The following is a 13,598-nucleotide window of genomic DNA, read 5'->3' on the forward strand; positions in this document are numbered from 1 at the left end:
TTACAAGTTCCAATAGGAGAAGGTTTTAGAGAACATTAAAGATTTTAATGACCACCTTTAAAGCATGTGTGGGGCTGGCTCCTGGCTGTATTTCTAACTTGTTAGTCCATATGATTCTGAGTTTCAACAGAGGTCTTTGTTTGCAGTTAGCAGCTCGATGCTAAGAACAACAGAAGACCAGTCCTCTGCAATCAGGCCTTTGACTTCTATATTATCTTTTCAATATTATTTGTTTGAAGAATCGTTTGGAGCATTAAATGCCAGAAAATAGTGAAAAATGCCCGTCACATCTTCGAAAAACCCTGAAAATATAAATACGCTAAACTAAGAAGCTGGAACTTGGAAAGTTTAGGATTAACTGAAAATCAAAATAGCTGCCATAGTACTGTAATTTTCTTACAATCCATGAATCAGTTAATTCATTCTAGTTCAGTAAGCGTTTGTTTTCATGTTATACTTGCAATTCTAGTTATTATTTACTTCTACAGTTCATGCTTTATGTACTTTATCTCAGATTCTGGATGCACTGCCTCACTCTTTTTTTAATACGACATTTGCTCACCCCACTGCTGAAACTCACTTTACCTTCCTCTCATAAAAGAACTAACACATCAAACGGGAAACAGAGTGACTTGCTGCAACACACAAACAGCAGTAAAGTGTAAAAAAACAAACCACAGCAAGAGATGTGTGACTGCAATCGTATGGCAGCACACAGACCACAAACACAGCGACAGACTGCAGCTTTACAGTACACACAAGGACAGATCAGCAGCACACAAAGAGCAGAGGGAAGCCTGGGAAACACACAATTACAGTCCACTGAGCAGAGCAACAATGAACGAAAGCAGTGAAGCACAGAAAATCAGAATGCAGCTCTTTCTTTTTTTTGTTCTTGATGGCAACACACAAAGCAGGGTATATATACTGCACTGCAACAAACACACAAATAGGATAAGAAGTCACTTTATATAGTCCTGTTTGTGTTTGAGAACACACATTCAGACACGCATACACCATACAGCAGGATGTGAGAGTGCAGTGCTAGGGGTTACAAAAACTGTGGTTCTGGGAATTTGGGCAGCCAGAGCTGAAGTCACACACACACGAGGGCATTGGTGTTTTTAGACAGCCAGCATCCAGAGGACACTCGGAGGGGTCCTGAGGTGAGTCTGAGGACAGTTTCAACTGAAGACACACATGAAGTAAGGGAGGGGGGAATGAGGTGGTTTTGAGACAGGCACCGCTGTGAACACATGTCAGGGGGGACTGTGGTGATACCTGCGTGGCCCCTGTGGGCAGGTGCTTCCTGTCTCCCGCTCCGTTTCCTGTTCTTGCCTGCGTTTGATTGGGCCCCCAGTGCTCCTATTGCACGCAGCTACAGCCAATCCGCTATGAGCGTTAGCCTCATGCAGGGGTCTGAGCACAGCTGAGGATGTTAACAGAGCAGGAGATAAAAAGGAGAAGAGGCAGATATAATGACAGAGTGGCAGAGGAAGAAAGATTGAGAGAACAGAAGAGAAAAGGAAACAAAGAATATGAGGAGTAAGACAACATAAAGTTAAACATTAAGAAGGAGGCAAAATATGAGGATGATAGAACAGATGGGACAAAGGGAGTACAAGAGAAGAGAAGCAGAGCAGAAGGAGTGGTTATGAAGGGGCCAGTGTGCATTACACTCCTTTACTCTAAGTCATGAACTGCACAGAATTGCAAAGTGGGAGGATTTTTTTTGTTTTTTGTCTTTATTTTCTGCATTGGCAATTTTAGGGGACTGACAACTAGACAACTGGTTAAATCATACATGATTACCAACTTTGTTAAAAGTCCTTTTCCCCTTTGATTTAAAGTCAAAGGTAAAAGCATGTGTTCATAAGAACGCAGAAAGAGACTACAGTCTTACTAAGAAACTTGCAGTCACAGAGCTTAAAATTCAGTTGAGCTCATCACTAACAGTGAGCTACAGTTAAAAATTGTACTTTGTAGTAACCTGATAAAACATTAAGATTGTGTTGAGATTCTGGGTCAAGTTTAGATAAATTAAGCAGCTCTGGTGGGATATTTTGTCCCCATTTACAACAAAAGAGAATTCAAAATTTGCTGCAGCTCTAATTTGCTCTTTAGTCACAGCTGCTAAGGCCCTTGGCTCCTCTAGCATCTTGTGCCATCTACCATACCAAGGTGATGGATGAAGGATAATGTCTCAGAAACAAAGATGAAATAAATTGACAATCATTTTTAAAACTAAATTATGTACCTGCTGCAAGAAGAAGACCACATTAATTTTTTTACAAAGTAAAACTTTTAATCATAAACTGCACAACAGACATTACTGTTCTCTACTGTTACGGTATCTTATTATATCCACTTGCTGAACAGCAGCCATTGTTGCTACAAAAGGTATATTGTTATATTGATAAACACTTCAGATATCATTAGAAGTAAGATTATGACCTTATATTGGAGAAAAATACTTCTAGACCCTGCATTTCTTCCCACTTTGCAACTCTACCATAAATGCATCAATCTGTAAAGACTTGTACTGTAATTATTAAGGCAAAAAGTCAAGATTAGCATAGTCAGGAGCAAAGTTGAGGCTACATTCATTCAACTACAAACAGCAGATGGGGAAAAAAGACAAAAGATTTGTTTTCAGACATAACTTTAGTGCGCAGCCTTGTGAATGCATCCTGAATGGTGTTAGTTGGTTTGTTGTACAAAAGATGCATAGGAGGACATCAAAAGAGCAGCATCACCCATCTTGGCTTGAGCTTACACACTTTTGATTGATGGAGATAGAATAAAGGAGGGTTGATGGCGGCTCTGTTGTTGGTTTTTGGCAGTAACGTCCTCTAAAACACTGAGGCAGATTGCCTGGAGTCCACCTGAAACCACAGATTCGGATGTGGGAACCCAAATTCTGTTACATAATTGTACTGATAGTGAGGCCATCTGCTCATTCGCAAGTTGTCCTTTCACTTTATCAAGGTTGAGTGTACTCTCAGGGGAATGTGTGCGTGTGTGTGCCAGGTACATGACGCTGAACACAGTGAAACACACACAGTAGGACAGACAGGACACAACATCATAATCCCTGATTTTCATTTAGTTAGTGCTGAGCTGGGGGGGAAACCTGCACACTTGCAGTTCCTACATGGTTCTGTCTCACATGCACACGTTTGCCTTTCTATAGTTGTGAGGACATTCATTTGCGATAATGCATTCCCTAGCCCCTTACCCTAACCTTATCTAAACCTAATTATAAATTGCCCCTAGGAGGGAAGCAATTTAGAATCACCAATCAACCAAAGCTACATGTTTTTGGACTGTGGGCGGAAGCCGGAGCACCCGGAGAGAACCCACACAGGCACAGGGAGCACACACTAACTCCACACAGAAAAGCCCTGGGCTCGAACCCAGAACCTTCTTGCTGTGAGGCGACAGTGCTAACAAGCGTGCCGCTGTGCCACACTAATTCTGTCTCAAGTCATCTGTTAAGAATACACAATCTCACATGCACACACAAACATACTGTGCATAGTAGGTATATAGCCTTTTATGTATGTAAATGAATAAACATGGAACCAGAGCAACACAAGCACACAAACTTTCAAGAAAAAACAAAACACACACACACACACACACACACACACACACACAGAGTCTTTTGGTGAGTTAATAAACACACACATTGCGATTCCCCTCAGGGTCTGGGCAGGGCATCAGAACTCTGAACTAGGACTGATTTTTAAAGGGAATCACAGATTTCCCCATTCATCTGTACCTGACAGATGTATTCTGAAGTATAGTAAAATACTCATGAAACACAAACACCCAATCTATAAAGTATGAGAGGTAACCAACCTACACTGAACTAAGAGACAAATAAAAAAGTACTGATGAGAGAGACAGATGAACAGATGGGAAGGAGGACAATGATGAGGTCAGACAGAAGCACAGAGATACCGGTCACTGTGACTGCTAAACAAGACAACAGGTGATATGTCCTTAGAGCTGCACAAGGTAAATACATAAAAATACACTATATTAGCCTGGATGACAAAATGACACTACAGATTTACCCTGAGTTTAGTTTTTTAAGTGAAAACTGAGATTGGGTTTCAAAGTACAAAGTTGATCTGTGCAACTTTAAATGCATTTGTCCTTTGACCTTTTTCTTAAAGGATCAGTTCACACAATTTATAAAATACACACTTTCTCACCTAGTGATTCTGATATCTAGCTATGCAGATAGTGTGGTTTGGACTGAGAAATGGAGACAGAAATCTCAGAGATGAATGTCAAATAAAAGCTAAACTGCCTGCATGGCAAGATGCCACTAGAGGCAAATGAAGAAATGTGTTTGAATTTTGCTGAACTGACCCTTTAATCTCTGCTTTTCTCTCCTTTTCATCTAAATTCCCCAACCTCTTTTCTTTCTGTCTTCCTCTTCAATTTGTTTCCCTTCATACCCTGGTGTTGGAGCTGGTCCAGGTCCATGAATTTGCTGGGTTTGGGGTTGAATCCCATGGCTGCCTCCCGCTCCGCCTCTCTCCGCTTCAGCTGCTCCTGCTGACGGGCTCTCCTAGTCACCTCCTCCTGTAGCTCATCCAGCTCACTGCGCCCCGAGCCTACACACACAAATAGGAGATGAACATTAATGTGTGAATCAGTCAAATTAAACACAGGTTACTGGAGATAAATGCAAATACAATTACAACTACACACCTGTGTTGGTGCCGCCAACCCAGCTGGGTGAGGGCTGCTCCTGCAAGATTGCACCACTGCTCTTTGACTTTGGCACCGAACGCCATGAAGGACCTGACATCAGCACCCGTTTCTGTTGCCCCACCTCCCTGTACAGAGAAGCAACAAACAAAGAGGTCAAGAAAAATAGACAAAAGGGGAAAATGCTGAGAAGGCAAACAGTACAGACAGACCAACGTGTTCATTGATTGGTCTGTTGTTATGGACCACCACTGGACCGTTTATTGTTGCTGTTCATAAAGTTAAACTGAACAGAAGAAAATCAAGCATGACAAAGGAACCAAGAGAGGGAAAGCCAGTGAACCACAAAGAGAAAGGAAGAGAAAGTATTACTTGTGAGTTTCCTACCTGTCAGGGCTGCTGCTGTTCCTCTCACTGCTCTCGTACCCACTCTCCATCCTCTGAATCAGACGTGGCTGGTGTTCCACCCCTCTCAGAGGTGGAGGGGCAGGGGGACCCATCGTTCGCCCACTATCCAGAGACCTGGGCTGCACAAACCCCGCCTCCAACTCCCCGATCTCCCTCCCCACTACCTGTTGTAATCCTGGCTTTGTGGGTGGAGCGGTTCCCACCAAGGGGACAGTGTCGTGGGGCTCCGGAGGGTGAAAGTGACTGGGTGGGGCGTTGTAGGCAGGAGGGGAGCCTCTCTGCCGAGTGAAGATGCTGTCAATGTTCAGGGCCTCCCTCCTGGGCCTCCAGGTTGGCCTGTAGCGGCCTCCAGAAGAACTGGAGAGTAAGGGAGTAAGATGTTATGCAAAATGTTATTTATATAAACAGATAAAGGTTCACTGGCAATTGAAATGTACTCAAAAGGTGCAAACATTTCTCTAAGAAAAATCTTCTTAAAGGAAAGAAGAATAACTCATTTTAGAGGGTACACATAAAGTAAAAGTACATGACCTACAAAACTACTTAACTACACTTTTCAGTAAGGGCACTCACAGAAAGCTTTCAACTATTCACTGCAGCAACAAATGTTAGTCACACCCTTAGTCAGCTACACTATTACAAAAGACAGTGTTGTAAAGTACCAGCAAAAATGCAGTGTTTTTAATTTAACTTGATATTAATTTATAAATGGCAGCATGACAAATACCAGAGATTTCCACCTCTGGTGAATACTGAACCTAAATACGATTTTGAAGTTTACTTGAGTATGTCCATTTTAAGCCTTATCGTCCTTTCTAATATACAACAATAATCTGACAGTTAATAGTTACCCTTCATATTTTACAATGAAAGAAACATTTATGCTAATAAAATACAAGCGTTACACCAGGGCTTTTTTTTTTTTGTTTTTGACCCTTATAAACAAGCGGTGTTTGGGAGGCCCAACCACAAAGTGGAAACCACTGGGCTACACTGCGAAACTATTCATAAACTATCTCAAACCTCAGCCCACTACAATAGGAATTATCGTTCAGTTTTAACAGTCAGATAATGTGCATGTTTACATAGTTTTAATGTGAATTGAAAGACAGGATGTCTAGAGCTGATGTGTGTCAGCGGTGCAGTACCTGGACTTGCTCTCACTACTGGTGCTTTCATCTTCCCAGTGGGGACCCCCAGCCCCTCCCTCACAGCCCCCAACTCCTGATGAAGAGGAGGAGGACAGGGGACGAGAGGAGGAGGAGGTGAGTGGCCGACGGGAGGAGAGGAGAAAGACAGCAGTCTCCTTGTACTCCTGCAGCGGAGGAGAGGGAGGGCGGCGAGGCCCCTCCACTGCTGACTCTGAACATGGGAGAAGAGGCAGAAAGAGAAAGAAAAAATAAATCCAATAACATTTTTATTTATCCCACAGGTGGCAATTATGTAGGCAGCAGAGCAAGTAAATATGAGAATAACCACTAATGAGGCACATAACCTGAAGAGCGTGCAGTGATGAAACATTGTAGCAAAGAATTCGCTTCATTTTTACAAGTACCACAGTTTATCACGTTCTCTAACTCCCTGAAAACAGCAGTCACTGGTAGATTTGTAGTCGTTTGTTGCTGTCAAGATGTGTTGACTGAAGTTGATTCTGTTCTGAGAGTACAGATAACTTTGGTTCTGGTTTTGCAGTGTTACCTGCAGCGTCAGCCCCGAGTGGCGGTGTGCCGATGTCGTAATTACAGAGCACTGTGGTCTGGGATTCGCTGGAGAGGTGACTGCCTGTGGACTGGTGGAGCGATCGACAGCGAGACGTGCGATGGCTCGAGCTGTCCGTTGAAGAGTCAGTACGAGTATCGCTAGATATGGATGGCTCCCGACCTGGTAGAGAACAAGAGAAAGGGAGGAGACTTTTTAGTTAATCCTGCAGCTCTATATGTTTACAGTAAAAGGCAGGTAAATAAGTATTGCAGCAAACAAAAGCAGAAGTTGGATTATAGGAGTGAAGGTTAGAGATTTAAAGCTTTAACCTCACATGCCCCCTGGACAGTAAACACAAAGCAATCTGATTGTAGCAGAGCGTGTCATCTTTGCTGTACCGGAGTCTTCACTGTCGTAACCGGCCTTGCTGCTGCAGTGCTGGAGCTCCAGCTGAGGGTTGGAGTTGGTACAGGGGTTGGGGTTGTCTTGCAGTACCACTGGTGTCCCACGGGGGTCAGCGTAGAGCAGCAGTAGGGGCTGATAGTGGCCTTTGATACAGCGGGACACCACGTCCTTCCACTTAGGGCCGATCTGGACGTGCAGCAAGGCAACACATAAATATAAATATATATGTATGTGTATATATACACAAATACACCCCCCATACACACACACACAAACACAAAAAGAACATAAGATATACTAAGATTGTACTAAGATACAACATTAAGCACATTCCACCAAATGCAGAAGGTCAAACACACACTGTGCTGCCATGTGCCCTTTTTTATTAGCTCAATAATCTAACAGTCTGCACTGTGACTGACTGTGACTGTCAAAGACCTATAGATGCACTTTATATCACACTGACACAAAAAACAAACCCAGTTCCCCTCGATTCATTCACTGCAAAATATTCTTCACCCCTATGGAAGATCACTCATGCTGTCATATAGTATTAAAACACATGCCCAGTTTTAGCACTGAAGCCTGTGCTAAGATTTAATCAAAGACAGGTATAACCGAACTTAAGCCTGAACTGAACGTACAGCCCTTATACAGTGTAGTTACTGTCATACTAGAGATGCAGCTGATACTGTACAGTACATCCTCCCTGTGTTGCAGCATGCAGACTCCAAACTGTGTCTCACCTCTTTGACGTGGGCGTCGTCGAAGTACATCCACTTGCGTATCTTGGTCTGGAAGAAGAAGGTGGAGTAATGCTTGCCGTAGTAGCACACCATGCCCACCAAGTAGAGCTCCGCCTGGCGAGCCCGCTCCTCTGTCACACGGTAGAACAACTACAGGGAGAGAGAGTAGGCAAGAGGGAGGGGGGGAGGAGGAGACCAGGAGGGAGGGAGAGATGCAGGGAGAGGTGTGCGGTAGGAGGGGAGAAAGAGACAGGGGTTAATGTGGCTGCATGTATGTTTTTGCTCACCTAGTATACAGTATAGGCTGAATGCAGTAATCCTTCACAAACTGCATTTTCTCAAACTCTTCACTTTGTATACTGCACACACTGCACAGTGCTGCTGCTTTTCATGCAGAAACAATGATTAGATCTGACACTGATGTCTCAGTCAAGTTAGCTGCTGCACATTTTATACACAGATCACTGGGATATAAGAGCCGAAACTGTTGGTTAAAATGTTAACATAACCTTCTGTATAATCTCGTTTTACTGTATTTTCCTGTCTTTACATGCTGCTAAAAGACCCATACAATTCAATACAGTACATCACAAATAATTTAGACCTGAAACAAACAATTACTTTCATTACTGATTATTTTTAGTCAATTACTCCTTAATGTAAATGTCCAAAAATAGCCCATAGCAAGTTCCCAGAGTCTAAAGTCCAACACTCAAATATGCTCAATTAACAATAATACAGTATAAAACAAAGAAAAAGCAAATCCTCACATTTTAGATGATGTTCAGCATTTTGGTTTGATAAATGAGTGACACTGAAGATTTGGTCGATTTAAATTGTCATTAATTGTTTCAACACAACAGTAATCTACTGCATGGAGGGTAAGGCCATTAGAAAGAGAAACAGTAACAAAGAGAAAAAGTGGGATAAAGGAGGCAGATGGATTCACTTTTTTCTGAATCTATAACTACACAAAAGCAGAGAATTCAATATATTATGCTTCTGATTCAATAGCTAACAACTAGCTTCACCTCACAAACACAAAGAAAACAAGAAACAGCAGCAGGCAGAGGAAAGAAAACAGAGAAGAGAACTTGAGTCACTTGAACACATTCATATTCATTGAAATATTATTCATAGAAATCACGTCAGAATGCATCTGGAGATGTTGCAGTCGCATGAAAATGCATCAGCATTACTGAGTCATGACACAAAGAATCAGGGGTCGAACACGTGTGTGTGTGTGTATGAAATGGTCATTCTGGTTATCAGGCTAGCACTTTTAAGAATTTTTTACTGCTTTCTCATAAAACTTAACTGATGGCAGTGCTAAGGAAAAGGGACCGCCAAAATCATTAGAACTCATCCTCTGGAAATCATTTCTTTTATTGAAACCACAAATCTAAAGCCGACTGGAGAGGCAGTGAGAGAGCAGGCACTTAGAACAACAAACGTGGTGACATTAATCAGTGACATTCATCTTACATTTACTAACAGCTATGACTCATTGGTAAACACTGTGCAAATACTGTAGCTCTTTTCACTAACAAATTTAGAGTATCGTCATTTTGGGTGTGCGTGCTTGGCTGCTCAGGAAGGCATGCATAATATATGTTAATGTGTTATTATGAGCACATAATGTGTATGAAATTAGTCTGTCTGTGATCCTCTTACATCTCCCAGACGCAGGCAGGTCCCCAGGCTGTGTATGACATCCTCCGCCAGGTCAGAGTGGTCTGAATCCCACACCAGCCCGATGGACACAATCTCCGGTGAGTTCATAAGCACACGGCGGATCCGTAAAACTTCCCCACAATTACTCTGTGATGGAGGGAAGTAAAAAAAATAAGAGTGTGATGAACAAGTTTATTCATCCTGTGTTATGGGATGCGAGTGTGGCAGTGGCGCAAACCACCCCTTTATTTGGCAGTGATGAACATGTGCTAGCATACAGCCACACACACTGATAAGGTGAAGAGTAGGAGAACGAGGGCCAGAGGGGAAAAGCAAGAGACAAGAGCTGAGGAAAGGACTGTAAAAAAGAATGACAGCGGAAGGGGCCCTGTGCTGAGCTGTATTTGTCCCTTGGGCCTTCTGTTGAGTTCAGAACCGTGTGTTCTGAGTCCTTCCTTTGAGTCATGACCCACTGCAGAGCTGACGCACACACACACAGAAGCATACGCGGCGCTGGCAGACAGGGCTCGGAAACAGCCCGAGAACACCGTGGCAACCAGACACTTTGCCAACCACAACACTCACACACACATATGCACAAACACATAGAGAACTCTCCCTTTGTGGGTGGCGGGCTGTCCTGCACTGGCACTCGAGATGGCAGGAAGGTATTTTGCCAGGGTCTGCTTCTCAGTTCTCAGAAAGGATGCAAACACAAGCCGTGGAGCAGCAGCCAAACAGCCCAGCACTGAGGCACAGACTATATGTTAGCTTAGGACATGTTGACAAGACACATAGCCTCAGTTAGTTCTCTGTGCTGTCTCACTGCTGAGAACAGCCACTGACAACATCATTTATCAAGTGAATATACTAACAGATACAATACAACAATACAACATACAATACAACATTGATCGGTGCAGTCTCATCTCTGAACTTCATATGCAAAGATTTCTTTCTTTCTTCCTGCTGTGGTGATGCAGACCTTTCCAAGAGAGAGAGTGTGAATTATAGGTATACTGTAATAGTGCTGCTGGTCAGAGGATACTGTGGGTTTGCAGAATGCTGATCTTGGCATCTGTCAGAGCAAAATGAAACAACTTTAGGAAAATGTTTGTGCTTATGCTTTGTCACAGCTCATATTTGAGATCCCAACACAAAGAGCACTATAGTAGTTGACTGCCTTTCAAAATCACTGAATGAAAGTGTGTGCTTAACCTTTGCTAACAATCTCAGCTGAAAGAAGCTAGCTTTGACTACCGAGTTGACCTGAATGATGGCCACAAAATGTATTAGTGAAATGTGGGAAAATTAGGTTGTTCAGGTTGCAAATCTCCTTTTACATGTTTCAAGTTTAGTCAAATGAGTCGCAGGTTATAAAAGTAATAAATACATAAATGTGTGTACAATTTTGAGATACTTGTACTTACTACTTTAGATTTGAGAGGGAAATACTCAAATTTTTATTTTTTTACATTTATTTATAAAATATTTTGTATATTATAAATACAGACAGTTTAGAAAATATGATGCACTGTTGCAAACTAAACTGCCCAGAATTATATAAAGTAGTTCAAATCGACTAATTCTCAAAAACCTACAATGTTAAAAGGCTAATTTATCATTAATGCAGCAAAAATACTCCAATGTCTTTGATATATTAAGTACATTTTGGTACATGGTAATACTATTGTACTTGTACTATACACAGAGCACCTGAAAGATTTGAAATCATCTGCCTCACAGACATTTCAAACAATCAAAAACTGTATAACCACAATTCCAGTTTCTTGTGTCAACTCTTTGGCACCAAGCAAAAATCCACCCACTCTTCTATCTTCACTCTGGCACCTACAGCATCTTCCAGCAGCCTCACTTCCATCTAAATACCATCACTATGTTTGAGCAAAGCCCAAGGTGCTATTAACAAAAGATCAGCACTGCAAATGATGGAAGATAAACAGAGACAGGTTGTGTGACTCCCACAGGACTGTGCAGCGGTTGGACAGAGAACAAACTGGTGTGTATTACTGTGGTTGCAGCAGTGGAGGTGGTGGTGCTGTGTGAAGAGAGGGGCAGCTGCTTGCCTGAGCCCAAATAGGAGGCTCTTTGAGCGGCCACTTTGGCAGAGAGGAGCAGATGAGCGGGGCCAAGCTGTATCTATTCAGCAGCAGCGCTTTATGTGTGGCAACACAACACACAAACCTACTTCTGTAGGTTTTATACACATCCCTCTGTCTACCTCCTTATGCCTACACTTCTCTCTTGTCCATTTTTCCTCTCTCATTGTAATGTTTCTTCGATGCTGCATTCTCTGTATTTACAGTTAGTCATTTTATCATTTTCACCCAAAAGAGCCCCAAGTTTTTTAAAAGGAGCATTTTGGTTGAAACTGATTTTTCCCTGCACACCCAAATGTTCTTTTTCTGCTGCAAGAACATGATGATCACAATGTGTTACTGTAAAGGAGGTCGTTGAGGACAACTCGAAAAATGTTTCCGGTAATAGAAAGTGGAAAGGAAAAATAGGAAGAAAATGCAAATGGGCTCATGATTATGTAACTCAAACCCACCATGTACGAAGGGAAAAACAGAAATGTGATGAAACTACCAAACCGGTTACATAGCAAATTGGCCAGGAAAGGGGAAATGTTTATATTTGTTTAGGTTTTATACATTGTGTGTGTGTGTGTGTGTGTGTACTTTTACTGCACCAAAGTTAACAGTATCAAGTGTACTATGTGCAAATTGAAATGTATATCTATGTGTTGTGTGAATGCGTATTTGTTCAGTGTGTGTACTCTCACAGGGCAGTTGCGCAGGTCTCCCATGTTGCTGGCGTTGCGGAGCAGCTCTCCAAACATGTCCGGTGTGGGCTTTTCTCTGCACTCCAGCATCCTCACAGCCTGGTTACTGCAGCATTGGACACAGCAAAAACAAAATCACACACTCAGTTAATGAATGCTTCCTCGAATGAGACCTGTTTATGCCCATTGTGACTTGTGGCCACTATAAATCTTCCTCCGATCCTTTAAATTTGTTAAGCTTGATTTGTCAAATTTAAATTTTCACAACAAAAATATCTATTAACAAATTAATAATTAACTTAAAGAAAAACACAATCATTCTTTTTCTTCCTTTTTTGTAACTCATAAGGCCACATAACAAATCAATGCTCCAATTATATCAAAACTGTATTGTGCAGTGGATGGCTGGAGGTCCCACACCTGTCTCCCTGCACAGACAGTCCTCCACACGTTCCCTTCCTATCTCAGGTTCACCAGTTTATTAAAAATGCATTAAACTAACAATAATTGCACTGTGTGACAAGAGAATCAAATATGTTACAGGCTATTCATTAAATTGAGAATGAATAGTCCAGTGTTAACAGACTGCTACGTGTCATGTATTATGCATTATATATGGCATTCATTTTTTTCATGTAATACACTGATAAATAGTGTTTTAGTCCAAATGATCATATGCACTGATGTACCGAGCTCTGGTTTACTTCACATTGAACATCCGCACCTGGTTACATACTAGCCAACTAAAATAACATTAGCTTGTTTACCAACAACAGGCAGATCTTATGTCTTTGTTAGATCGGCTCGAACACAGGGGTGAGCGAGTCACAAAAATATGACGGACCCAGGTGGCTGACTTCAGTGCAAGCAGTGCTAAGTTTAATTACAGTGAAATATAACAAGGAAATTAATAATCAGGTAGAAGTGGGACCGGGTGTCAAGCTGCAGAAGTGAATACAGTCAGTGGCTGAATGATGAGGAGAAGACCGGGCTGCGGATGCTGGGACTCACTCCTGGGCTGGTCGTGGTGGAAAGTACTGAGGAAGAACAGAGTTTGTACATACAGTTAGTAGGAGACTGTGCATCGACCTGCGTGGTGGAGAAGGAGCCGGGTAGAGGAGGTCCGTGGT

The 13,598-nt window shown here is 42.3% G+C and overlaps 1 protein-coding gene across 4 annotated transcripts in view; it reads right to left on the reverse strand.

The window, feature by feature from the left end:
* usp54b (ubiquitin specific peptidase 54b) overlaps positions 1–13,598 on the reverse strand; it is a 50,678-nt gene that overhangs the window by 6,680 nt on the left and 30,400 nt on the right. For all 4 annotated transcript variants that reach the window (XR_002275333.1, XM_020605097.1, XM_020605100.1 and 1 more), the window contains 10 exons: positions 12,469–12,574; positions 9,663–9,809; positions 7,989–8,138; positions 7,236–7,428; positions 6,835–7,017; positions 6,285–6,498; positions 5,116–5,493; positions 4,729–4,856; positions 4,473–4,631; positions 1,282–1,429 (listed from right to left, as the gene is read on the reverse strand). Coding sequence is in view for 3 of the 4 variants with exons in the window: in XM_020605097.1 (XP_020460753.1) it covers positions 1,282–1,429; positions 4,473–4,631; positions 4,729–4,856; positions 5,116–5,493; positions 6,285–6,498; positions 6,835–7,017; positions 7,236–7,428; positions 7,989–8,138; positions 9,663–9,809; positions 12,469–12,574 (1,806 nt within the window). In the remaining variant the exon portion in view is untranslated. The remainder of the gene's footprint in view (positions 1–1,281; positions 1,430–4,472; positions 4,632–4,728; positions 4,857–5,115; positions 5,494–6,284; positions 6,499–6,834; positions 7,018–7,235; positions 7,429–7,988; positions 8,139–9,662; positions 9,810–12,468; positions 12,575–13,598) is intronic.

The sequence above is a fragment of the Monopterus albus genome, unplaced genomic scaffold (assembly GCF_001952655.1).
Source record: "Monopterus albus unplaced genomic scaffold, M_albus_1.0 scaffold69.1, whole genome shotgun sequence".
Classification (NCBI taxonomy): domain Eukaryota; kingdom Metazoa; phylum Chordata; class Actinopteri; order Synbranchiformes; family Synbranchidae; genus Monopterus; species Monopterus albus.